The sequence below is a fragment of the Balaenoptera borealis genome (genome assembly GCF_965194805.1).
Source record: "Balaenoptera borealis genome assembly, chromosome: 11".
NCBI lineage: Eukaryota > Metazoa > Chordata > Mammalia > Artiodactyla > Balaenopteridae > Balaenoptera > Balaenoptera borealis.
Window position 1 is genome coordinate 54,343,080 of NC_138868.1, and position 26,000 is coordinate 54,369,079.

The 26,000-nt window shown below is 41.9% G+C and overlaps 1 protein-coding gene across 1 annotated transcript; it reads right to left on the minus strand.

The window, feature by feature from the left end:
• Positions 1–24,204, minus strand: LOC309605915 (uncharacterized protein). The gene is made up of 2 exons (XM_082342248.1): positions 24,012–24,204; positions 1–15,310 (listed from the first exon to the last, which is right to left on the minus strand). The coding sequence occupies exon 2, from the start codon at positions 15,207–15,209 to the stop codon at positions 14,715–14,717; it is 495 nt and encodes a 164-aa protein (XP_082198374.1). The 5' UTR covers positions 15,210–15,310; positions 24,012–24,204; the 3' UTR covers positions 1–14,714.
• Between the last annotated feature and the right edge of the window lie 1,796 nt (positions 24,205–26,000).

Sequence of the window (26,000 nt, forward strand, 5' to 3'; positions counted from 1 at the left end):
CAGAATATAGATTTTTTAAAAAGGAAGCTCCTGTTATTGGCCAAAGTCTCTGGCCTGGATTTGAACCCCTTTGGCTGGCTTCTGATCCAAGCACTTGTCAGTCTTATCCACAGACCTTGCTCAGATGTGGAAACAGGAACCTGCAGACTGATGGTACCTTAGCTGTTCCCTTCCTAGGGGACCCTTGGGGGAAGGAATTTTCTTAGAGCTTCCCAAGAACCATCCAATCCCTGTTCAGCCCAGGGGCCACAGTGGAGGGGAGACAGTGAGAAGTAAATTCTTGAAAGGGGCCTAAGTGGGGAGGTCGGGGAGGGTGGGAAACAGCGAGATCGTGTCCTGGGAAAGGGTAGGCCTGACATGCAGTGGCTTTCTGCCATATTCCTGACCCCTAGCCTTTGCTTTTCTTCTACCTGGGAGGCAGAAAAATTTTGGAGTCAGATGTTCCTGCTTTGGCTCTGATACTTCCTACCTGTGTCACTTGGACAAGTTGGGTCATCCCTGAACTTCAGTCTCCTCACCTATAGAATGGAGGAAATAATAGCTACCTCAAAGTGGTTTTGTGAAGATAGCTAAGGACTCAGAGCAGAAGCTGTGAGTCAAATCAGATCCCAGAGGATTCAAATCCTGGCTTTTGCATGACTTAGCTCATGGCCATGGGCACATCACTGCAACTTTCTGACATTTAGTTTCATCTTTGAATGGGGGTGCCAGCTCTCAACTCACAAGGTTGTTCCGAGAATTAAAATGAGATAATCACTAAAAGTGCTTACCACAATATCTGGAATATACCAATGGCTCAATAAATGGTAGCTATTAGTATTCACAGGACCCACCCTGGGAAACCCATAGGTGGAGCTTCCCAAGCAGGCCACGCACTTGGACACCTTCTCCAGGAAGACCTCTTGTTCTTCTGAGTATCTCCTTTTGGTATCTCCTTGCACTGTTTCCCATTCCCTACCCCTAGCTACATTCACTGGCCTACAGCTCTGTTTCTCTCCAATACAGACAGAGTTTTCAGCCTCAGTTAAGCTGGGGGCATTGGTATCTATGAGGGAAAAAGTCATTTATGTGTTTAGATTGGGAATTGATTGCAAAATACAGCTTTTTTTTTAAACCTTAGAATCAAACAGGATGAGAAGACAGCTCTAATTAGTCAATTGTCTGCTGAACTTCCTCCTACTTGGGTCTTGGCCTCTTGGTGATTTGATTTGAGTTCCACAAATAAAATGATGCCTGGCACTGTTTTCAGTCATAAGGAGATATATTTCTATAAACTAAATAATCTGGTCTCACCCTTCCTCTCCCCAGTTCTGCAGAACTCCCTGGGATTTGGCTTCTGTCTTTCCAATAACTATTTCCAAAGGTAAAAAGATGGACTAGCAATTGGAGTTGGAGGTCATTAAGTGTCATTGAGACTTTACCCTTCCTTAATTTAGATGCCCACTCTGTGCCTTGGGCACTGTGGAACACAGATGAATTCTAGCTCTGGGGGAGCCCTCAATTACAGGGGTGCATTATGAAAGGACTGGGAGATAGATACATAAATAAATAATTAGCAAATAGTATGGTCAGCATAAGAGAGGTTCATTCACAAGGTGCTGAATGAATGACTAACGACAGATGAGTAGGAACTCTCCTAGCAGAAGTGTAAGTAAGAGTGCTCCAGGCAACTTCATCATCAATATCACCTCCCACATTCATTCATTTGGATTTTCTAAACACGTTCAATCATACAACTTTCCTGAACCATACAATGGCTCAGTGGGATAGTCAAGTCTAATGGTTGTCTGTTACGTGGCTTGCTTAGCATCAATTCTGAAGATAATAACACCTCCTTATTTGATTTTGGAGACTGCTCCTTTTCTAATTTCAGTCCATATGATTTGGGTGGGGTTAACCCTACTCAGTCCACTTCCAGATGTGACTATGTGACCCACACCTGTTTGCCAGTCACTGCATCATGCTGGCCAAAGTGATAGTTTACTGATTGACATGTGATCCACATTGGACCAATTGGAGGAAATCCTAGACTTTAGCTGAAACTATCTGTAAAGAGCCACTCTCTTTTTTACTGAATTGCTACATGGGAGACCATGAGGCTACTGTTGTTAGTGACCATCTTTGCCATCACTGGGGGAGGCTGCCTGCCTAAGGCTGGTGATGTCAATGTTCTGGATTATGGCCTTTCTAATAGGTGTGCAGTGGTATTTCATTGTCCTAATTTGCATTCCCCTAATGAGATATGATGTGGAACATCTTTCTATGTGCTTATTTGCCATCTATACATCTGCTCTGGGGAGGTGTTTGCTCAGATATTCTGCCTATTTTTTAATCAGGTCGTTCATTTTCTTATTGTTGAGTGTTAAGAGTTCTTTGTACATTTTGGATAACAGTCCTTTTTCAGATATGCCTTTTGTAAATATTTTCTCCAGGTCTATGCCTTATCTTCTCATTCTCTTGACAGTGTCATTTGAAAAGCAGAAGTATTTAATTTAATGAAGTCCATCATATCAATTCTTTATTTCATGTCCTCCTATGCTATTTTCAAGGAGTTTTACGGTTTTGCATTTTACATGTAGGTCTATGATCCATTTTGAGTTAATTTTTGCGAAGGGTGTAAAGTTTGTGTCTATATTCATTTTTTTGTGTGTAGATGTCCAGTTGTTCCAGCACCATTTGTTGAAAAGACGATCTTTTCTCCATTGTATTGCCTTTGTTCCTTTGTCAAAGATCAGTTAACTATACCTACATGGGCTATATTGGGGATCTCTATTGTGTTCCATTGATCTATTTGTCTCTTATTTTGCCAATACTACGCTGTCTTGATTACTGTAGCTTTACAATAAGTCTTGTAGTCAGGTAGTGTCAATCCTCCATCTTTGTTCTTCCTTTTTCAATATTGTGGCAGCTGTTCTGGGTCTTTGTCTTGCCATACAAACTTCAGAATCAGTTTATTGATATCCACAAAATAGTTTGCTGGGATTTTGACTGGGACTGTGTTGAAGTTTTAGGGTAATTTTTTATGCAGCAATACAACTAACCCACCCAGGAGAAATAGAAAGTTTTCTTAGGAAAAAAATATATCTTACTAAAACTGATTTTAGAAGGAATAGAAAACTTGAATAATTCAATAAGTTGAATCAGTAGTTAAAAATCTACCCACAAAGGAAAACAAAACAAGACAAGATAAAATACCTGATACACTGACCTTACAGGTGATTCTCACAAAACTTTCATAAAACAATCCTTATGCTATGTAAATTATTCCATAAAACAGAAAAACAAGGGAGAACTTCCCATCCCAGTTTAGAAAGCCAATATAATCGTTGTACCAAACTAGACAAGGATAATATGAGGAAGAAAAAATTATAGGCCTAGGCCAATCATAGCTGTAAAAATCCTAACTGAAATGACAGCAAACAATTCAAAATTCTACATAAAATTACTAAAATTTCAATATTAGTGTTTAATCCCAAGAATGAACACTGTTTTAATAACAGAAAATCTGTAGATATAATGCTAAACGCTTCTAGATTAAAGAGAAACATCACACAACCATCTCAAATAGATGTAGTATTTTGAAAAACATGATAAAAGTTGACACCCACTAATTAATTTTTTAAAACACTTAGCAAGCTAGAACGTTCTAATATGTCAAAGGATATCTACCAATAACCTACCAGAAATAGTACACGTTACAGTGAAATATTGGAAGCCTTCCCTCCGTCTTCAGGAACACAACCAGGGAGAGCTGATCCCAGTCGTTAGGGTTGGCTGAGAGAGTCTGGTGGTTTTGGATTTCCAGTTCTGACGCTAGGTAAGGACTGGAGTCAAATACCTCAGTGCTTTTGCTATAGCTGGTATGACCTCAGAAACAGGAATTACACCAAAATTGTGAAATCTTTGAATCCTGGAATCAGAATAAAAGAAGGATAGAATCTTAGAATCATAAAATATTTATTTAGAGTCCTAAATCTCATAATAATAGAATGATACAGTCCTAGAATCCTAGAAAAACGAATGTTAAATTCCTAGAATCTGGGAATAACTGAATATTCTTCTAAACTATTTATTTATTTATTTACTTGTTGCAGGCTAAGAAATTCTTCCTTTATTGAGCCAAAATAGGAATTCTTGCAATTTCTTTCTTTCCTTGAGACCACCCATGGCAGCATTTTAAAGTCATATTCAAAAACAACAGTTATATCCCCTAATCTTCTCTTCTCAGGGTAAATATTCCTAATTCTTTCACTTATTATCATATCCAAATATTATACTAAAAGCCGGATACTTTGATACTCTATAGATCTCCTGTTACTCATCAAACTTTCACCCACTGTTTTAACAACTATTGATGGCTCTTGCCTGAAATAACTATTATTATGTTGTTTGCCAAATAGCGATTTTCTAACTCCATTATTCCTTATACGTTTATTAGTTGACATCATTGTTTATACATGTATGGATTCGTGAACTCTTTTTTTTTTTCCAGTGGGTTTAGTTTATTACTATCACTTTTTATTCTGATCCTCAAACTACTCCAGATTTTCACAGCAGGAGCCCCTTGGTATGACTCTGCAGCTCCATTTGAATAAATGATACAGACACATCTTAAGTTCCATAGTGAACACACTCCCTGCCTTCCTTTCTCCAAAGTTACCTCCAAAAGAAGATGGTATAGATGCATGTTTTTGTACATGGATTACATACACATGTACCTACAATAAATGTGGTATTTTTTCCTGAGTGGTATCATACTTAATGAAGCCTTTTCAATGTGCCTTTTCCCTAATCAATAGGAATTTGAGAGTCATCCATGCTGATACAGCTAGATTTAGTTAGGCCATTTCAACTGCTCTCTAGTAGTCTGTTGCATGATGAACAACTTAAAAAAATCTACATCTCCATTGATGAACAGTTAGGATGTTTCCATTTTTTAGTTGTTACAATTGGTACAGGGTATTTTTCCTTATGTCTGTCTCCATTGACGGTATGAGAGCATTTCTCCAGGGCTGACAATCCAGAAGTAAAATTTCTTGGTCATACTATATGCTTCTTTTAATATAGAAGGAACAACTTGCTCTCCAAAGTGGTTTTACCAATTTACACTCCCACCTGTGACATGTGAGAGTTCCTGTTTCTCAGTATCCTCACCAATATTTGGTATTACAAGACTTTTAAACTTTTGCCAGTGTGAAGGCTGTGAAATGTTATATTAGGGGTGTTTAAATTTGAATACTAGGGAGGTTAAGCATATTTTCATGTGCTTATTTCCTGTTGGAGTTTCTGTGCATTACCTGTTTGTCTATTAGGTTAACTTTAAAGAATTATTTTATGAGTTCTTTATACATCCTGCATATTAATTACTATGGCTTGTATGTATTGCAAATATCTTCTCCCAGTGTGTAGCTTATCTTTTAACCTTGTTTATAGTGTATTTTGGCATACAGAGGTTTAAATTTTTAACATAGTCAAATGTATCAGTGAAATCAAAGTTTATCCAACTTTGTGGGTTGCAATTTTTGCATCTTTAAGAACTCTTAGCTACTCTGATGTTAAAGATAATCTCTTATATTGTCTTTAAAAGGTTTTGTCTTTATATTTTTAATCTATCCTGTGTGTGTGATGTGAGGGTGTGTGGCAGACACCCATTCTTCCTTGTTTACCATACCCCAACTTATTTCAGTTCCCATTAACAGTGTACTTCCTTCCCTTTCTGACTTCCTTACAGCCAGAAGTGGTCATGCGACCTGATTCTGCCCAATGAGGTATAAGCAGAAGACTGCTTACAAGAAGTTGCAAAAATACTGCACAGAGGACCCTGTACCCATCACCTATCATCTCCTGATGGTAACATCTCAAATAACTATAGTACATTACCAGAAGGAAATTGACATTAACACCATACAATTATTATTTTTTTAACATCTTTATTGGAGAATAATTGCTTTACAATGGTGTGTTAGTTTCTGCTTTATAACAAAGTGAATCAGCTATACATATACATATATCCCCATATCTCTTCCCTCTTGCGTCTCTCTCCCTCCCACCCTCCCTATCCTACCCCTCTAGGTGGTCACAAAGCACCGGGCTGATCTCCCTGTGCTATGCGGCTGCTTCCCACTAGCTATCTATTTTACATTTGGTAGTGTATATATGTCCATGCCACTCTCTCACTTTGTCACAGCTTACCCTTCCCCCTCTCTGTGTCCTCAAGTCCATTCTCTAGTAGGTCTGCGTCTTTATTCCCGTCCTGCCCCTAGGTTCTTCATAACCACTTTTTTTATATTCCATATATATGTGTTAGCATATGGTATTTGTTTTCTCTTTCTGACTTACTTCACTTAGTATGACAGACTCTAGGTCCATCCACCTCACTACAAATAACTCAATTTCGTTTCTTTTTATGGCTGAGTAATATTCCATTGTATATGTGTGCCACATCTTCTTTATCCATTCATCTGTTGATGGACACTTAGGTTGCTTCCATGTCCTGGCTATTGTAAATAGAGCTGCAATGAACAGTGTGGTACATGACTCTTTTTGAATTATGGTTTTCTCGGGGTATATGCCCAGTAGTGGGATTGCTGGGTGGTATGGTAGCTCTATTTTTAGTTTATTAAGGAACCTCCATACTGTTCTCCATAGTGGCTGCATCAATTTACATTCCCACCAACAGTGCAAGAGGGTTCCCTTTTCTCCACACCCTCTCCAGCATTTATTGTTTGTAGATTTTTTGATGATGGCCATTCTGACTGGTGTGAGGTGATACCTCATTGTAGTTTTGATTTGCATTTCTCTAATGATTAGTGATGTTGAGCAATCTTTCATGTGTTTGTTAGCAATCTGTATATCTTCTTTGGAGAAATGTCTATTTAGGTCTTGTGCCCATGTTTGGATTGGGTTGTTTGTTTTTTTGATATTGAGCTGCATGAGCTGCTTGTAAAGTTTGGAGATTAATCCTTTGTCAGTTGCTTCATTTGCAAATATTTTCTCCCATTCTGAGGGTTGTCTTTACGTCTTGTTTATGGTTTCCTTTGCTGTGCAAAAGCTTTTAAGTTTCATTAGGTCCCATTTGTTTATTTTTGTTTTTATTTCCGTTTCTCTAGGAGGTGGGTCAAAAAGCATCTTGCTGTGGTTCATGTCATATAGTGTTATGCCTATGTTTTCCTCCTAGAGTTTTATAGTGTCTGGCCTTACATTTAGCTCTTTATCCATTTTGAGTTTATTTTTGTGTATGGTGTTATGGAATGTTCTAATTTCATTCTTTTACATGTAGCTGTCCAGTTTTCCCAGCACCACTTATTGAAGAGGCTGTCTTTTCTCCATTGTATATTCTTGCCTCCTTTATCAAAAATAAGGTGACCATATGTGCATGGGTTTATCTCTGGACTTTCTATCCTGTTCCATTGATCATATATCTGTTTTTGTGCCAGTACCATACTGTCTTGATTACTGTAGCTTTGTAGTATAGTCTGCAGTCAGGGAGCCTGATTCCTCCAGCTCCGTTTTTCTTTCTCAAGATTGCTTTGGCTATTTGGGGTCTTCTGTGTTTTCACACAAATTGTGAAATTTTTTGTTCTAGTTCTGTGAAAAATGTCAGTAGTAGTTTGATAGGGATTGCACTGAATCTGTAGATTGCTTTGGGTAGTAGAGTCATTTTCACAATGTTGATTCTTCCAATCCAAGAACATGGTATATCTCTCCATCTGTTTGTATCATCTTTAATTTCTTTCATCAGTGTCTTATAGGTTTCTGCATAGAGGTCTTTTGTCTCCCTAGGTAGGTTTAGTCCTAGGTATTTTATTCTTTTTGTTGCAATGGTAAATGGGAGCGTTTCCTTAATTTCTCTTTCAGATTTTTCATCATTAGTGTATAGGAATGCAAGAGATTTCTGTGCATTAATTTTGTATCCTGCTACTTTACCAAATTCATTGATTAGCTCTAGGAGTTTTCTGGTAGCATCTTTAGGATTCTCTATGTATAGTATCGTGTCATCAACAAACAGTGACAGATTTACTTCTTCTCTTCTGATTTGGATTCCTTTTATTTCTTTTTTTTTCTCTGATTGCTGTGGCTAAAACTTCCAAAACAATGTTGAATAATAGTGGTGAGAGTGGGCAACCTTGTCTTGCTCCTGATCTTAGTGGAAATGGTTTCAGTTTTTCACCATTGAGGACGACGTTGGCTGTGGGTTTGTCATATATGGCCTTTATTATGTTGAGGTAAGTTCCCTCTATGCTTATTTTCTGGAGGGTTTTGTCATAAATGGGTGTTGAATTTTGTTGAAAGCTTTTTCTGCATCTACTGAGATGATCATATGGTTTTTATTCTTCAATTTGTTAATATGGTGTATCACATGGATTGATTTGCATATATTGAAGAATCCTTGCATTCCTGGGATAAACCCCACTTGATTGTGGTGTATGATCCTTTTAATGTGCTCTTGGATTCTGTTTGCTAGTATTTTGTTGAGGATTTTTGCAGCTATGTTCATCAGTGATATTGGCCTGTAGTTTTCTTTCTTTGTGACATCTTTGTCTGGTTTTGGTATCAGAGTGATGGTGGCCTCGTAGAATGAGTTTGGGAGTGTTCCTCCCTCTGCTATATTTTGGAAGAGTTTGAGAAGGATAGGTGTTAGCTCTTCTCTAAATGTTTGATAGAATTCGCCTGTGAAGCCATCTGGTCCTGGGCTTTTGTTTGTTGGAAGATTTTTAATCACAGTCTCAATTTCAGTGCTTGTGATTGGTCTGTTTATATTTCCTATTTCTTCCTGGTTCAGTCTTGGAAGGTTGTGCTTTTCTAAGAATCTGTCCATTTCTTCCAGGTTGTCCATTTTATTGGCATAGAGTTGCTTGTAGTAATCACTCATGATCCTTTGTATTTCTGCAGTGCCAGTTGTTACTTCTCCTTTTCCATTTCTAATTCTATTGATTTGAGTCTTCTCCCTTTTTTACTTGATGAGTCTGGCTAATGGTGTATCAATTTTGTTTATCTTCTCAAAGAACCAGCTTTTAGTTTTATTGATCTTTGCTATTGTTTCCTTCATTTCTTTTTCACTCATTTCTGATCTGATCTTTATGATTTCTTTCCTTCTGCTAACTTTAGGGTTTTTTAATTCTTCTTCTCTAATTGCTTTAGGTGTAAGGTTAGGTTGTTTATTTGAGATGTTTCTTGTTTCTTAAGGTAGGATTGCATTGCTATAAAGTTCCCTCTTAGAACTGCTTTTGCTGCATCCCATAGGTTTTGGGTTGTCGTGTTTTCATTGTCATTTGTTTCTAGGTATTTTTTTATTTCCACTTTGATTTCTTCAGTGATCTCTTGGTTATTAAGTAGTGTATTGTTTAGCCTCCATGTATTTGTATTTTTTACAGTTTTTTTCCTGTAATTGATATCTAGTCTCATAGCGTTGTGGTCAGAAAAGATACTTGATACAATTTTAATTTTCTTAAATTTACCAAGGCTTGATTTGTGACCCAAGATACGATCTATCCTGGAGAATGTTCCATGAGCATGTGAGAAGAAAGTGTATTCTGTTGCTTTTGGATGGAATGTCCTATAAATATGAATTTAGTCCATCTTGTTTAATGTGTCATTTAAAGCTTGTGTTTCCTTATTTATTTCATTTTGGATGATCTGTCCGTTGGTGAAAGCGGGGTGTTAAAGTCCCCTACTATGATTGTGTTACTGTCGACAGCTGTTAGCATTTGCTTTATGTATTGAGGTGCTATGTTGGGTGCATAAATATTTACAATTGTTATATTTTCTTCTTGGATTGATCCCTTGATCATTATGTAGCGTCCTTCTTTGTCTCTTGTGATAGTCTTTATTTTAAAGTCTATTTTGTCTGATATGAGAATTGCTACTCCAGCTTTCTTTTGATTTCCATTTGCATGGAATATCTTTTTCCATCCCCCCACTTTCAGTCTGTATGTGTCCCTAGGTCTGAAGTGGGTCTCTTGTAGACAGCATATATATAGGTCTTGTTTTTGTATCCATTCAGCCATTCTATGTCTTTTGGTGGGAGCATTTAATCCATTTACATTTAAGGTAATTATTGATATGTATGTTCCTATTACCATTTTCTTAATTGTTTTGGGTTTGTTATTGTAGGTCTTTTCCTTCTCTTGTGTTTCCTGCTTAGAGAAGTTCCTTTAGCATTTGTTGTAAAGCTGGTTTGGTAGTGCTGAATTCTCTTAGCTTTTGCTTATCTGTAAAGGTTTTAATTTTTCTGTTGAATCTGAATGAGATCCTTGCTGGGTAGAGTAATATTGGTTATAGGTTTTTCCCTTTCATCACTTTAAATATGTCCTGCCAGTCCCTTCTGGCTTGCAGAGTTTCTGCTGAAAGATCAGCTGTTAACCTTATGGGGATTCCCTTGTATGTTATTTCTTGTTTTTCCCTTGCTTTTAATATTTTTTCTTTGTATTTAGTTGTTGTGATTAATATGTGTCTTGGTGTGTTTCTCCTTGGATTTATCCTGTATGGGACTCTCTGCACTTCCTGGACTTGATTAACTATTTCCTTTCCCATATTATGGAAGTTTTCAACTATAATCTCTTCAAATATTTTCTCAGTCCTTTTCTTTTTCTCTTCTTCTTCTGGAACCCCTATAATTCGAATGTTGGTGCACTTAATGTTGTCCCAGAGGTCTCTGAGACTCTCCTCAATTCTTTTCATTCTTTTTTCTTTATTCTGCTCTGCAGTAGTTATTTCCACTATTTTATCTTCCAGGTCACTTATCCATTCTTCTGCCTCAGTTATTCTATTGATTCCTTCTAGAGAATTTTTAATTTCATTTATTGTGTGTTCATCATTGTTTGTTTGCTCTTTAGTTCTTCTAGGTCCTTGTTAAACGTTTCTTGTATTTTCTCTATTCTATTTCCAAGATTTTGGATCTTTTTTACTATCATTACCCTGAGTTCTTTTTCAGGTAGACTGTCTATTTCCTCTTCATTTGTTTGGTGTGGTGGGTTTTTACCTTGCTCCTTCATCTGCTGTGTGTTTCTCTGTCTTCTCATTTTGCTTAACTTACTGTGTTTGGGGTCTCCTTTTCGCAGGCTGCAGGTTTGTAGTTCCCATTGTTTTTGGTGTCCTCCCCCAGCGGCTAAGGTTGGTTCAGTGGGTTGTGTAGGCTTCCTGGTGGAGCAGACTGGTGCCTGTGTTCTGGTGGATGAGGCTGGATCTTGTCTTTCTGGTGGGCAGGGCCATGTCAGGTGTAACACCATACAATTAAATAGTCTACATATAGACCTCACTTGGATTTTAGCAGTTTTTGCATATACTCAGTTTTTTAAAATTATTTATTTATTTTTGGCACATTGGGTCTTCATTGCTGCTCACGGGCTTTCTCTAGTTGTGGCAAGCGGGGGTTTCTCTTCATTGTGGTGCACGGGCTTCTCATTGTAGTGGCTTCTCTTGTTGCGGAGCACAGGCTCTAGACACGCGAGCTTCAGTAGTTGTGGCACATGTAGTTGTGGCTCGCAGGCTGTAGAGCGCAGGCTCAGTAGTTGTGGCGCATGAGCTTAGTTGCTCCGCGGCATGTGGGATATTCCTGGACCAGGGCTCAAACCCATGTCCCCTGCAGTGGCATGTGGATTCTTAACCACTGTGCCACCAGGGAAGCCCCTGCATGCACTCATTTTTTAAAAATATCTCTTGTGTATAGTCTATGACATTTTATCACATGTATAGATTTGTATAAATAGAACCACAGTCAAGATACAGGACTGTTCTATCACCACAAAGCATCTCTCTCTCCTGCTACCTCTTCATAGTCACACCTTTCCCTGATTTTCCTGGTGGAAAATGCCCAGAGAGGAGGGGTGGCAACCACTGGTCTGTTCTCCATCTCTAAATTTTTGGTGCTTGAGAATGTTATCTAGATGTAATATGTAGCATATAATATTTTGAGACTGCTTTTTTCACTCAGCAGAGTTCCATTAAGATCCACCCAAGTTGTATATGTCATTAGTTTGTTCCTTTTTATTGCTGAGTATTACTCCTTTTGTTTAACCATTCACTCATGGAAGGACACTTGGGTTGTTTCCAGTTTGAGGAGATTACAAACAAAGCTGCTATGAACATGCTTGTACAAGTTTTTCTGTGAACATGTTTTCATTTCTTTAGGATAAGTGCTCAAGAGTGCATTTACAGGTTGTATGGTAAGTGTATGTTTAATTTTTTAAGAAACTACCATCTGTTTCCAGAGTGGCTGCACCATTTTTCATTCGCATCAGTGGTGGATGAGAGATTCAGTTTTGTTACTGTTTGGTGCTATCAGTATTTTTCATTTTAGCCATGGGTGTGTAGTGGTATCTCATCATTTTAATTTGCATTTCCCTAGAGGCTAGTGATGTTGAACATATTTTCATGTGCTTCTTTGAGATGACATATTTAAAATTACATCTTTCACTGTACTTATAAAAAAGATTATTGAATTTTGGCATATACTGATCTCTACTCAGCAGCCATACTAAACTCTTTAATCAGTTTTAATAGTTTCTAGATGATATTGAACTTATTGTTCACAAAAATGACTATTTTGCCTCCTTTCTTCTTACTTATACTTCTCTTCTTTCTCTTATCCAATTGTCCCTAATGTACCCCTAGAATTATTATTCTCATCTTTAATGCAAATGTTTCCACTACCTCACCATTAAGCATGATGTTGATTTTTGGCACAAGATATTTAGAATCCATTCATCTACTCCAATTTTACTAAGAATTTTTTTAAAACATCAAGAATATATGGTGAATTTATCAAATGTCTTCACAGTCTCTTCAGAGAGGGTCACATCTTTTCCACCTTTATCTTTCAACATATTTAATTATAATTTAGATTACTAATATTGCTGTATGGTGAGGCAAAAAAAAAAAAAAAAGAAAAAAGAGAGAGAGAGAGAGAAAAGAAAAAGGAAGCAGTCCAAGCTTGTTTATAAGTTCTTTTTTTTTTTTTGGCTGCACCACGTGGCACGCAGGATCTTAGTTCCCTGACCAGGGATTGAACCCAAGCCCCCTGCTATGGAAGTGCAGAGTTCTAACCACTGGACCGCCAGGGAAGTCCCTGGACTGTTTTCTTTTTGCTGCACTTTTTTTGTCACAGTGGCCAACAGTGTTACGATAACTTTACAAAAAGCATTTGGATACTTTCCTTTTCTGTGCTAACAGTTTAAACGGAACTGGAGTTATCCCTTTCCTAAGGACTTGAGATAACTTACCTGTGAAGCATCTGCATCTGGGGCTTTTGGGGGGCAGCTCCTTGCCACCTGCCAGAGGGATCATGTCATTCCCTTATTTGAGACTCTTCAATGGCTTCCCAGTGCCCTTAGAATAAAATCTGACTCCTAGCCACGGCCTTCCAGCCTTGCAGGACTGGCCCAGATCTGTTAACAACCTCCTTTCATACAGTCTCCTGCTTGCTGTTCACTGCACTCCAGCTCCACTGGTCCCTTTTCTGATCCTGAAACACACCAGGCTCTTTCCAGCCCCGGAGGCTTTGCATTTGCTGGTTCCTCTGCCTGGAATGTTCTCCTTTTAGCACTTATATTGCATGGCTTATTCTCATCCTTCAGGTCTCGCTTAATGTCACATCTCAGACAAGCCCTCCCTCACCATCTTATCTGCTGTGAGGTCCTTTACTTCTCTCTCATCATTCTGTTTATTTCCTTAATGTATCACTCATCATGCTCTGTTATTATCTTGCTAACTTTTTACTTGCTTATTGTTTGCTACAACACCGTCTATCCCACTGTCGACTATGAACCCCTCTGAGTTCCCTGGAAACTTGCCTGTCTTAGGTACTCTGTTTCCATTCTCTAGAACTCTGTTTGGCACATAGCAGACAGCCAAACAAACAAATGAATAAAAAATATTGTTGACTGAATGAATTAATCAGAGGACCAGTGAAGGGACCACCGTTGTCAGAAAACAGGTAAGAAGGAATCACCTAGGGTGGAGCTCAGGTTTGTACAGGTTTAGGTGACAGCAAAAGAGCCAGGTGGAAAGTTCTGATAGGCATTTGGAGATGTAAGAATGTAGTGAATTGAAATGTCGATTTGAGAGTTATCCTTAACCATCTGTTAATGCACTTAATTACCTGCCTACTCATCCATTAATCCATCTGTCTCTTCATTCATCTGTCCATGCATTGATATATTCATTCATGGATTCAGGCCACAAACTTTTGAATAAACTGTGAGTAAACCATGAGCCAAGCCCTGGGCACCAGGGTTACATTGACCAATAGATAGTCTCTGCCCTCAAGGAGTATAAGTCTGAAAGGGATGGGAGAATAGGGGACATAAGTAATAACAGACTCTAGTAAGCACTGCTATGAGGTAGGTACAAGTGCATAATACAGAGAATAGTTGAAAATATACAGATAAAATAAAGAATTTAATCTTGAGGGTATGCCAGAAATTAGCGAGCAGTGGAGAGGAGGAGCTTATGAGAGCTGACAATCAAAGGAAGAGGTGGTTCATGGTGATAAAAGGAGACATGGGAGAGAAATTATATCACAGTAGAAAAAACTTGGGCTTTAGAGTCAGAATGACCACACTTTGAATCCTAGCCCTGCTTCTTACCAGCTGGGTAAATTTGGAGAAGTGATTTATTCTCTCTGCGCCTCAGTTTTCTCCCTGGAAAATAGAGGTAATAGTGCTACCCTCATAGCAATGTTGTAGGGTATATCCTGCCTGATACATAGTAGATGCTCATGATGGTGGTTGGATGATGATGATAATAGTGGTGATGGTGACGATAGCAGTAATGGTGGTGATGATGACAGTGATGGTGGTGGTGATGGTAGTGATGGTGGTGGTGATGGTAGTGATGGTGGTGGTGGTGATAGTGTTGAAGATGGTGATGATGGTAACTGGAAGACAATTTAGATCAGGGGTCCCCAACCCCCGGAGCCTCAGACTGATAGCGCTCCACCGCCTGTTAGGAACTGGGCCGCATAGCAGGAGGTGAGCGGTGGGCAGGCGAGCGGAGCTTCCTCTGCCGCTTCCCATCACTTGCATTACCGCCTGAACCATCCTCCCCCCTTCCCCCAACCCCGTCCGTGGAAAAAATTGTCTTCCACAAAACCGGTCCCTGGTGCCATAAAGGTTGGGGACCGCTGATTTAGAGACCTTACTTCTTGCTTGTTGCTCAGTATTTGACTTGGATTTCTTGAGGCGTTGCCCCTTGTTAGGAGAAAGCTGCATGAAGTTTTGGTGGACAGTAGAAGGGTGGGCCAAGTTTGTGCTGCCATCTTTTGCAGGATGACTGTACTTTTGGTGGAAGCTGGACACAGGCCATCCGCTTTCTGCAAGGAAAATGCATTAGCTACAATCCATTAAGCTGCTTTGCTGACTCAAAATTTTTTATGATGAGCGCTGAAATTAAGTGATTATATTTTTTTCTATTTTAAAAGATATGCCTTCCTGCTGGGCTTAGATAGTAGGGTCAAGTACGATGGTCAGGGGAACTGGTTTTTAGTTAGAATTAATTTTGTCTTGATGAATATGGGGGACTGTGGCTTCTAACTTTGCCAAGAGGATCCGCATTTTGCCTTCTGCAGCTCTGCAGAGTGGAGAAGCACCGGGGATACTGAGAGTGGGAAGGGGGAGCAGAGCCTGTTGGAAAAAGATAACTATTTCTGTCAGGCAGGCCTTAAAGGGTGATTGATAGTGTCACCTGCTTAAAGCACCCACCACTGTGCCCAGCACCCATCAGCTATGTGGCAAATAGACGTCTCAGGGACTTCCCTGGCGGTCCAGCGGTTAAGACTCCACGCTTCCACTGCAGGAGGAGTGGGTTCAATCCCTGGTCGGGGAACTAAGATCCCACATGCCACGCAGTGTGGCCAAAAATAACACAAAAACCAAATAGACCTCTCATCCCCTCCCTCACATAGGCTTGGCATCCTGGTGCCCTATTGGCAAGGACCACCTAAAAAGGGCAGGAAGCCAGGACATGAGAGGCAAACTCAGTGACTGGTGAGATTGTGGGTTCCGAAATGGCTGGAGGGAAGGAGACTGCTCTTTAGCAAGTGCCTTCAGACTGCCCAGCATTGTGCTAGGGGCTTCATGTTTGATCCTTACCATAGCCAGGAGTTAGTATTATCAACTCATTTTGCAAATGAGGAAATCGGGTCTCAGAGAAGGGAAGTGACTTGCTCCAAATCATCAAACTAATTCAAGGTTGAGCCAGCATGTGAGTCCAGGCCTTTCTGACCCCAAAGTCTCCACTCTTTCCATTATATACCCCTGTGAGGTTGGAATGCTGGGGACATGGGGTATGAAAAATGGAGTATCGGAAAGGAGTGTGAGGTGTGGGACAGCCAACAGCTCTGATCTCTCCCCACTTATCTCAGGGCGTTAAGTTCTTGGAGAAGCCAAACTTCAAAAGACCTAGGTCTGAGCTGGCAGCACATGGGGGGAGGGAGCATGGGAAGCAGGAAGGTACGAGGGGAAGGTGGGAGGGGGTGCTCAGAATTTCCAGGATCTCCTCCTACCCAAAGCCTCTCTCCACCATTTCTCATCCCCAGATCCTCCAGGGCACAGTGCAGGCCGGCAGCCACCCTGCTCTGGTGTGAGTTCAGCCCTAAGCTCTTTGGGGAGCCAGGCCTCTGCAGAGACCCAGGGACCTCTTAACAGTCTCGTGGCCTCATGGCTTGGGGCCCATGAGCTTTCCAGGATCTTACACAAATATTTAAGCCCTGAGAAGAAAACTATACTGGCTCTAAAACATGAGCAGATAAACAGCAACATCAAAATTAATAAATGTTTAACTAAATGACTACAAATGCAGTATTATGCCGACTAGTCACAGGCATCCCAAACTAATTCTTAGTTAGAATAAAGTTAAGTACAAGTTACAAAGCAAAATGAATAATTCACTCTTCACAAAACTCAAAATTATAAAAATCCTTTGCAAAACTTTTACTGAAGTAAATGGTATTTGATGCAGGATCCGTTTATAATGCTTGTCACAGCAAGTTTATTATGCTTGCCAGCCTATGAAGGCCTTAGAAGGTCTGGTCTTGCAGGGTGGGGTCCCTTTGGTTCACAGCAGTGGCCACAGAGGAAGGAAGCTGCAGCTGGTTTCCTTGTAGAACTGGGTATCACAATTCAGTAGACAGGGACATAGCTGGAGGCCATCTGCCATCAGCAGTTGTGGTCTCCTAGGAAACACTGGAGGAGGACAAGGAGCGAGGCAGCTGATTGGCTACACGTAGGAGACCAAAACACCCATCTGTCATCTGCTCTGCCTGGGCCAGGAGAGCAACATGCTCAGATGTGGGTTTTAGCAGCTCCCTCTGGCTGCTGCTGTGTGGAGAAGGGGCTGGTCGGAGCAGAAAATCCAGGGAGGAGACTGTAGCAGGGTCCAGTGAAGAGGTGATGGTCGTGTGGCCTGCAGGAGGGGCAGTGGAGACGGAGGAAAGAAGATGGGTTTGAGAGATGTGCATAAGACAGAAACAGCAGGACTTTCTAAATAACTGAATGTGGAGAGTGAGAGGAGGAAGAGGCCTGGATTGGAGGAGGGGATGCATGGTGGTGCTGACAGCAGCAGGGGATGCAGGAGAGCAGTGTTTGGTACATGCCGATGTCAGTTGGCATCATGCAAACCTAGTAGGCTTGAGGGGCTTATGGGATGTCCAAAGAAAACTGTCCAGGATGCAAACTGACGTACTGGCTTCACAAGGTGGGCCCAAGGTGCGGACACAGACGAGGGCACACACATGGGTCAGGCAGAGCATGTTGATTTCACTGAAGGACCATAGGGCAGAGCCCTCTTCCACCCTGGGCTTTCACCTCATAAACCATTCATTCGCTCCCTCCACGAAACCTCTTCCGATGTTCACAGTCTGGTGGGGAACGAGACGTGAATGAGGGCAGCTGTGCTGCGGGGTGGACAGGGCCCCCCCACTGTGAATGCTGTGGTCTCCGCTTTATCCGTTGGGTGTGGCGGGGTCATAGCAGGCCTCGTGGAGGAGGAGGTATTGAACTGGTTCTGGGAGGTTGGGTTGGGTACGTACGAGAGAAAGTTACTCTGGGCAGAGAGAAGAGCAGGCTAGCTCACGGAGCACAGATTACTGGCTAAGGGTTTTGCCATGGCTGTTTGGGATTGGAAAAGAAAAGAAAAAGTTCTGAATTAAGACTTACTGAACCTCTACAAGGTGCTGTATTAGTTTCCTATCGCTACTGTAACAAATTACCGCAAATTTAAAACAACACAAAGCTATTCTCTTACACTTCTAGAAGTCGGAAGTCTGAAATCGGTCTCACTGGGCTAAAGTCAGGGTATCAGCAAGGCCGATTCTTCCTGGAGGCTCTGAGGGGAGCATCTGTTCCTTTGCCTTTTTCAGCTTCTGTATTCCTTGGCTTGAGGCCCCTTCCTCCGTGTTCCAAGTTCGTCACTCCAGCCTCTGCTTCCATCATCACATCGCCTTCTCCTGTGACTCTCACCCACCTGCATCTCTTTTATAAGGACTGTTGTGATTATATCAGGCCCACCTGGATAATACAGATTAATCCAGGATAATGGCACACTCCTTACTTTAATCACGTTGGCAACGTCCCTTTTGCTATGTAAGGTAGCATTCACAGTTTCTGGGGGTTAGGATGTGGTCATCTTTGGGGGCCATTACTCAGCCTACCATAGGTGCCCAGCACATTCATCATCCCCAGGGTATGGAGAGCACACTCAGGCCCTGAGGAGCCTGTCTGGTCCAAGGCCCTGCCTTTCAGTTTCTACTCCAGGCTGACTGCAGAAATTCTGTGTGGAATCTGGCCACTGCCCCTGAGCTCAGAGAGTGCCTAGTTTCTAATTAAGTTGTACTGCAATATTTAGGTAAACGAGGTAGGTGGGGAACAGAGAAATGGAACAGGGCTAAACAGGCTCTTTACAACAGGACTTCAGCATACTGTGTACTTTGACTCTCAAAACTTAACTCATCATGAAACCTTTTTGAGATAGCAGCGCTCCACTGAACACAGTCTAGGCAGTGCTGCATAGACCAGGCTACTGCGTTGACTCTTTAGCCTGAAGGGGAAAAAACCTCAGGGGAGGAGGTGTTTCCTTCAGCTCTGAGAAAGAGGAGAGGGGGAAGGGGAAAGCCTTAGTCCCACATTTCTTTACTCAATAAATGCACCTTCTAGGTGCTGGGTATATATTGGTGAGTTGTATAATCGTGTTTCTTGCCCTAAAGGAGCTTACAAACTATGTAATGGATAAAAGTAAAAATGATTGATTTCAACACTACCCCTTGAGATAAGGGCTGTGGAGGAAATGTCCAGGATGGAAGGAGAGGGAATAACAGGGTGTTCAAAGGTGTCATTTAAACTAGAACCTGAAGGAGAAGGAGACAGCAATCCAAAGGCTGGAGCAAGAACACTCCAGGCAGAGAGGACAGCATGAGTAAAGGCCCTGAGGTGGGAGGGTGTGTACATATTTACGGAACTGAAAGGATGAAAGGAGGGCAGTGTGGCTACAGCACATGAACATGGGTGGAGAAGAGGAGAAGGTTGGCAGGAGAAACTACCAGAGAGGCCAGATCACATGGGCACTTGTGGGCCAAGGTGAAGAGTTTGGAAATCGTCGTGTAATTGTTAAGCAGGGAAGTTGCATAATTAAAAAAAAAACAAAACAATAACAACACAATGGCAACATTGTTTGGAGAATAGACTGTAAGAAGCCAGAGGGTAAGTCTTGCTCCTACTGTGTTCCCAGTGTCCAGAGCGGTGCCTGGCAAATAGGACGTGCTCATTTAACAACTATTGGTTGAGTGAATAAGTCAGTAAGAGAAGTAGGACCCTTAAAACAGAGGCTGTTGTGGTAGTCCCTGCAGGTGAAGGACAATGGATATGGGAAGATGTGGGGGCATTCAAGATGTATTTTGGAACTAGAAGTGACAGGTGTTGCTGATGGGTTGAGGGTAAAGGGAGTGGTAAGGGAGGAATCTAGACTGTCTCCTGGGTTTCTGTCTCAAACTCCTGGGTAGATGATGGTGCCATTTTCTGTGAAGGGGAAGATTGGGAGAGGTTAAGGGATATTGGGAGTGGGAGTGAAAAAGAAAACCAAGAGTCCACTCTTGCACATGTTAGCCCTGAGATGCCTTTGAGATATACAAGTGCAGATATCAAGATGGCAGTCTGGAGGAGAGGTAAAGTGTGGATTTATAAACGTGGAAGTCATCATACACAGATGGGTATTAAAACCATGTCTTTTTTTTTTTTTTTTTAGATTCCATATATATGTGTTAGCATATGGTATTTGTTTTTCTCTTTCTGACTTACTTCACTCTGTATGACAGTCTCTAGGTCCATCTACCTCAATACAAATAACTCAACTTCGTTTCTTTTTATGGCTGAGTAATATTCCATTGTATATATGTGCCACATCTTCTTTATCCATTCATCTGTCAATGGAAACTTAGGTTGCTTCCATGTCCTGGCTATTGTAAATAGAGCTGCAATGAACATTTTGGTACATGACTCTTTTTGAATTATGGTTTTCTCAGGGTATATGCCCAGTAGTGGGATTGCTGGGGCAGGACAGGAATAAAGACGCAGACGTAGAGAATGGACTTGAGGACACGGGGAGGGGGAAGGGGAAGCTGGGACAAAGTGAGAGAGTGGCATGGACATATATACACTGCCAAACGTAAAATAGATAGCTAGTGGGAAGCAGCCGCATAGCACAGGGAGATCAGCTCGATGCTTTGTGACCACCTAGAGTGGTGGGATAGGGAGGGTGGGAGGGAGGGAGATGCAAGAGGGAAGAGATATGGGGACATATGTATATGTATAACTGATTCACTTTGTTATAAAGCAGAAACTGACACACCATTGTAAAGCAATTATACTCTAATAAAGATGTTAAAAAAAAAAAAAAACCATGTCATGATCAAGATTGCCCAGGTTGAGGGGCTTCCCTGGTGGCGCAGTGGTTGAGAATCTGCCTGCCAATGCAGGGGACACGGGTTCAAGCCCTGGTCTGGGAAGATCCCACATGCCGCGGAGCAACTAGGCCCATGAGCCACAATTACTGAGCCTGCGCGTCTGGAGCCTGTGCTCCGCAACACGAGAGGCCGCGATAGTGAGAGGCCCGCGCACCGCGATGAAGAGTGGCCCCCACTTGCCGCAACTAGAGAAAGCCCTCGCACAGAAACGAAGACCCAGCACAGCCATAAATAAATAAATAAATAATTAAAAAAAAAAAAAAAAAAAAAAAAGATTGCCCAGGTTGAGAGTGGGACTGAAGGGAGAAGATGGCCAGGACTTAGGTGGATTCAAAATGGTGGTCTTAAGTTCAGACAACATTATAAAGCTACAGTACTCAAAACAGCATGGTATTGGCACAAAAACAGATATATGGATCAATGGAACAGATTAGAGAGCCCAGAAATGAACCCACACACCTACGGTCAATCAATCTTCAACAAAGGAGCCAAGAATATACAATGGAGAGAAGACAGTCTTTTCAGCAAGTGGTGTTGGGAAAGACAGACAGCTGCGTGTAAATCAATGAAGTTAGAACGCTCCCTTACACCATACACAGAAAGAAACTCAAAATGGCTTAAAGACTTAAATATAAGATATGACACCATAAAACTCCTAAAGGAGAACATAGGCAAAACATTCTCCAACATAAATCGTAGCAATGTTTCCTTAGGTCGGTCTCCCAAGGCAATAGAAACAAAAGCAAAAATAAACAAATGGGACCTAATCAAACTTATAAGCTTTTGCACAGCAAAGGAAACCATAATCAAAATGAAAAGACAACCTACTGAATGGGGGAAAATATTTGCAAATGATGTGACCAACAACGGCTTAATTTCCAAAATATACAAACAGCTCATGCAGTTCTATCTCAAAAAAAAAACCCAACAGCAACAACCCAATCAAAAAACGGGCAGAAGACCTAAACAGACATTTCTCCAAGGAAGACATACAGATGGCCAAGAGGCACATGAAAAGATGCTCAACATCTCTAATTATTAGAGAAATGCAAATCAAAACAACAATGAGGTATCACCTCACACCAGTCAGAATGGCCATCATCAAAAAATCTACCAACAATAAATGCTGGAGAGGGTGTGGAGAAAAGGGAACCCTCTTGCACTGTTGGTGGGAATGTAAATTGATACAGCCACTATGGAGAACAGTATGGAGGTTCCTTAAAAAACTAAAAATAGAGTTTCCATATGATCCAGCAATCCCACTCCTGGGCATATATACAAAAAAGATGAAAGCTCTAATTCAAAAAGATACATGCACCCCAATGTTCATAGCAGCATTTTTTACAATAGCCAAGACATGGAGGAAAACTAAGTGTCCATCAACAAATGAATGGATAAAGAAGATGTGGTACATATATACAATGGAATATTACTCAGCCATAAAAAGAATGAAATAATGCCATTTGCAGCAACATGAATGGACCTAGAGATTATCATCCTAAGTGTAGTAAGTCAGACAGAGAAAGACAAATATCATATGATATCACTTACTTGTGGGATCTAAATAAAAGATACAAATGAACTTATTTGCAAAACAGAAACAGACTCACAGACATAGAAAACAAACTTATGGTTACCAAAGGGGAAGGGGGGGAGGGATAAATTAGGAGTTTGGGATTAACAGATACACACTACTATATATAAAATAAACAACAAGGTCTTACTGTATAGCACAGGGAACTATATTCAATGTCTTGTAATAACTTATAATGGAAAGGAATCTGAAAAACAATATATATATATAACTGAATCACTTTGCTGTACACCTGAAATTAACACATTGTAAATCAACTCTATTTCAATAAAAACAAAAAGGTAATCTTAAAAACAAACAAAACAAAAAACAAGTAAACAAAAAGGTCATATTAGTGTGATGATCAGGAGAAATCTGTTTAACCCCTGTGAGTTTGCTTCTTCCTCTGTAAAATGAGAATTCCTCCTCCTAGGACCATACTTCGAAGCACCAGACACACAAGTAGGGGCTCAAGAGGGGAGACAGCCCTAAGAGGGCTTAGAATTCCCCATCCTGACAAAGCTGGAAAAGGGACAGACTTAGCTTTTCTGCAGCCAAACGCAGCAGAAATAGACCACTTAGCCATCTCTGTGAGCAAGTTCCCCTCACAGCTTTGCCTGTTATCCAGGCTCCTCCCCGCTTGCCAGCCCTGCCCTACAAAGGCAGTCCATCCTGCTTGCAGATTCTCAGAATGGCCACCAGAGGGAGCGCCTCCTCACAGCTGGCACAGGCTGGCTCTCTCCTCTTTCCCTCCACCCTAAAACTCTCCCACCTCCTTGCCCTCCCTTTCCCTTTACTCGCTTTCCCCCTTCCGGCTTTGTTGCTGTTGTTGTTTTGTTTTTTGTTTTAATTTCAGAAGTATCTGCGAGTTTTAATAAACACAAGAGTCCAAATAGAATTTGGACAGCTCCCAAATCTTCTGTATTGTTACTGCCTTTTATAGTCTAGTTGTAATTACTAATAATCCTGTTTGAAGACTTGTTAGAGCCTTGAGAAATTTTGACCATTTAGTCTGGGTCTTAGGAGCATCATTTCTTTGTCTTTAAGGAGAAGATGGCTCCACTGAAGACTCCGTTCTAATCCAGAAATTTTAGGAATACAGGCTAAGTGGACAGACAGAGGGGCTGAGGCTGGAGCCCGCAGGGCTGCTTTCGCAAACGCTCTGAGCGAAGGTGGGATGTGAGAGGCGGGTGAGCCACAGGTTCTAGAAAGGGGTGGACGCGCCACGAGACTCGGCGTGGCGTATGCAACCTGCGGGCGGGCCCAGCAGCACCGAAGGCTGGACAGGAGCACGGCGCCCAGACCCTGGCCGGCAACCAGGCTGCTGGCCTAGGGACAGGGGCGGGGGCAGGGGTTGGGGGCAAAGGTTGAGGGGCGGCAGAAATGGGCATCGGGTCAAGGGCCAGGGGCTCGAGGTCCGGGTCAGGGTGGAGGGCAGGGGGGTCGGAGGCAGGGGTCCGGCGGGGCGGGCGCGGGCCCCACACTCACCAATTTGCCCGAGGAACTCGACCCTGATGCCCTGGTGTTCCAGCCGCTTCTTGGGGTTCTTGAGCGCCAGGCTCACCTTCGGGACACCGTCTTCCAGTCGCAGAAGAGGAAGTACTTGTCCTTCTTCCCATCTTCCGTCTTGTGCTCGGCCCGCTTCCTGCTGTTCGCATCTTTCAGGAGGAAGTCCACCTCCACGCTCTGCGTGAAGCCGCAGAAGCTCACGTCTCCGCCGAGCGCCCACCAGTGGAAGGGCGGGAGGGCTGCACGCGGCGCCAACGCCCGCGCTAACCCGGCAGCGCAGAGCCGGCGCGAGGCCCCACCCGCGGGTTCGTGCGGCGGGGACCCGCCAGCCAGCCGCCCGGCCAGGAGCAGCGCCCGCCGCTTTGGCCGCTCTGCCGGACGCGCCGGCCTCCTTCTTTTCTGTATTTTTTTAATCAAAACTTTTCTCTCATCTTCTCTGGGCTAGACTCTGTCTCTCATACTGGGGACATAGGATTCCTGAGCTTGAAGATTTCATGGACTGTTCAAGAAAGGAAACCAGTCATAATCATGGAATGGAGAGTGTGATGTAGCGGAAAGAAGGCTCTGGAGCCAGAAAGACCCAAACGGAACCTCACTTCTGCCTCCTGTGAACTGAGAGCTCTCAGGTAGGTCACTGTGCCTCTCAGAGCTGTGATGGGACCAACAGCTACGTTGGAGAGTTGTTGTGAGGATTATGTGAGATGACAGTTTTCATGTGTGTAAATTAGTGACCTCAAGGTCACCTAGAGAATGAGAAGCAGAGCAGGGACCAGTCAATACCTTTCTTTTGTGCCCAGCATAAAGCCAGCAGCAAAGACAGAAATCCTGGGCTCTTAGGGTCAAACTGTCAAAGAGGGTTCCCTCCTTCTTTTGCTAAATGCAGGAGGCCACCTGGATGGCAGAGCAGACAGGACCTTGCCCACATGCCTGGGGGCTCAGCACCCAGCAGCTGATGGAGTCCTCTGCACAGCACCCACCTGCTGCACTTGGCTTTGGACTCAGGTCCATTTGGTTATTTCTAGTTGGACAGTTCAGCCTGCTTGCTGGGAGCTCAAAGAAGTCAAGGCCTTTTACCAATTAGTTATAATTGAGTTCTTAATTCCATGCTTGTCTCCCTCCATTCTCCCAACACTTTATGCTCCAGATACTTTCATTCATTCATCCAATAAATATTTGAGTGTCTATTATGTGCCAGATCAGGGAGGTCTTGCCCGTTATAGGCTTGAAAGGACAAGGGGAGAAGCTATCACTGGAGCCTGGGAGGAATGGCGAGACGGAGAAGGTCACCTGACAGGATCTATGCAGCCAACCCTTGAGACCCAGAAGGGAGGTAGTGGTTGATGAGGAGCATAGGAGAACACAGGACCAAGGAAGTGCATGTCTCAAAGATAGGCAGCCTGCTGTGCTGAGAACCTAGTGTTAAAATTAGCAGAGAGCTGGAAATAATAAGAAAGAGTCCAATGGAAATACTAAAATTTTAAAAAACCAATGAAGAACTTCTCAGGGCTCACCAGTAGGCTCAACACATCCAAAGAAAGGATCACTGAACTTGAAGATAGGTCAATAAAAATTACCTACATTGAAACACAAAGAGAAAAAGGAAGGAAAACAAATAAACAGAATAGAGCCCTAAAGTGTTGTGGTACAATATTGAACAGTCTAACATCCATGTAACTGAAATCCTAGAAGGAGAAGAGATAACAGAGCAGAAGAAATATTTAAAGAGATAGGCTGAACATGTTCCAAAAATAATGAAAGAGATGAAACCATAGATCCAAGAACACAGAGACTCTCAACAGGATAGTTGATTTTTTTGTTTTGTTTTTTAAATCTAGACACATTATATTAAAACTGCTGAAAACCAGATGTAAAATGAAAATCTTGAAGGCAGCCAGAGAAAAAGATACAATATATTCAGAGGAACAAAAAATTGCATCTTTAAAGAGCTGAAAGAAAAAATATTGTCAA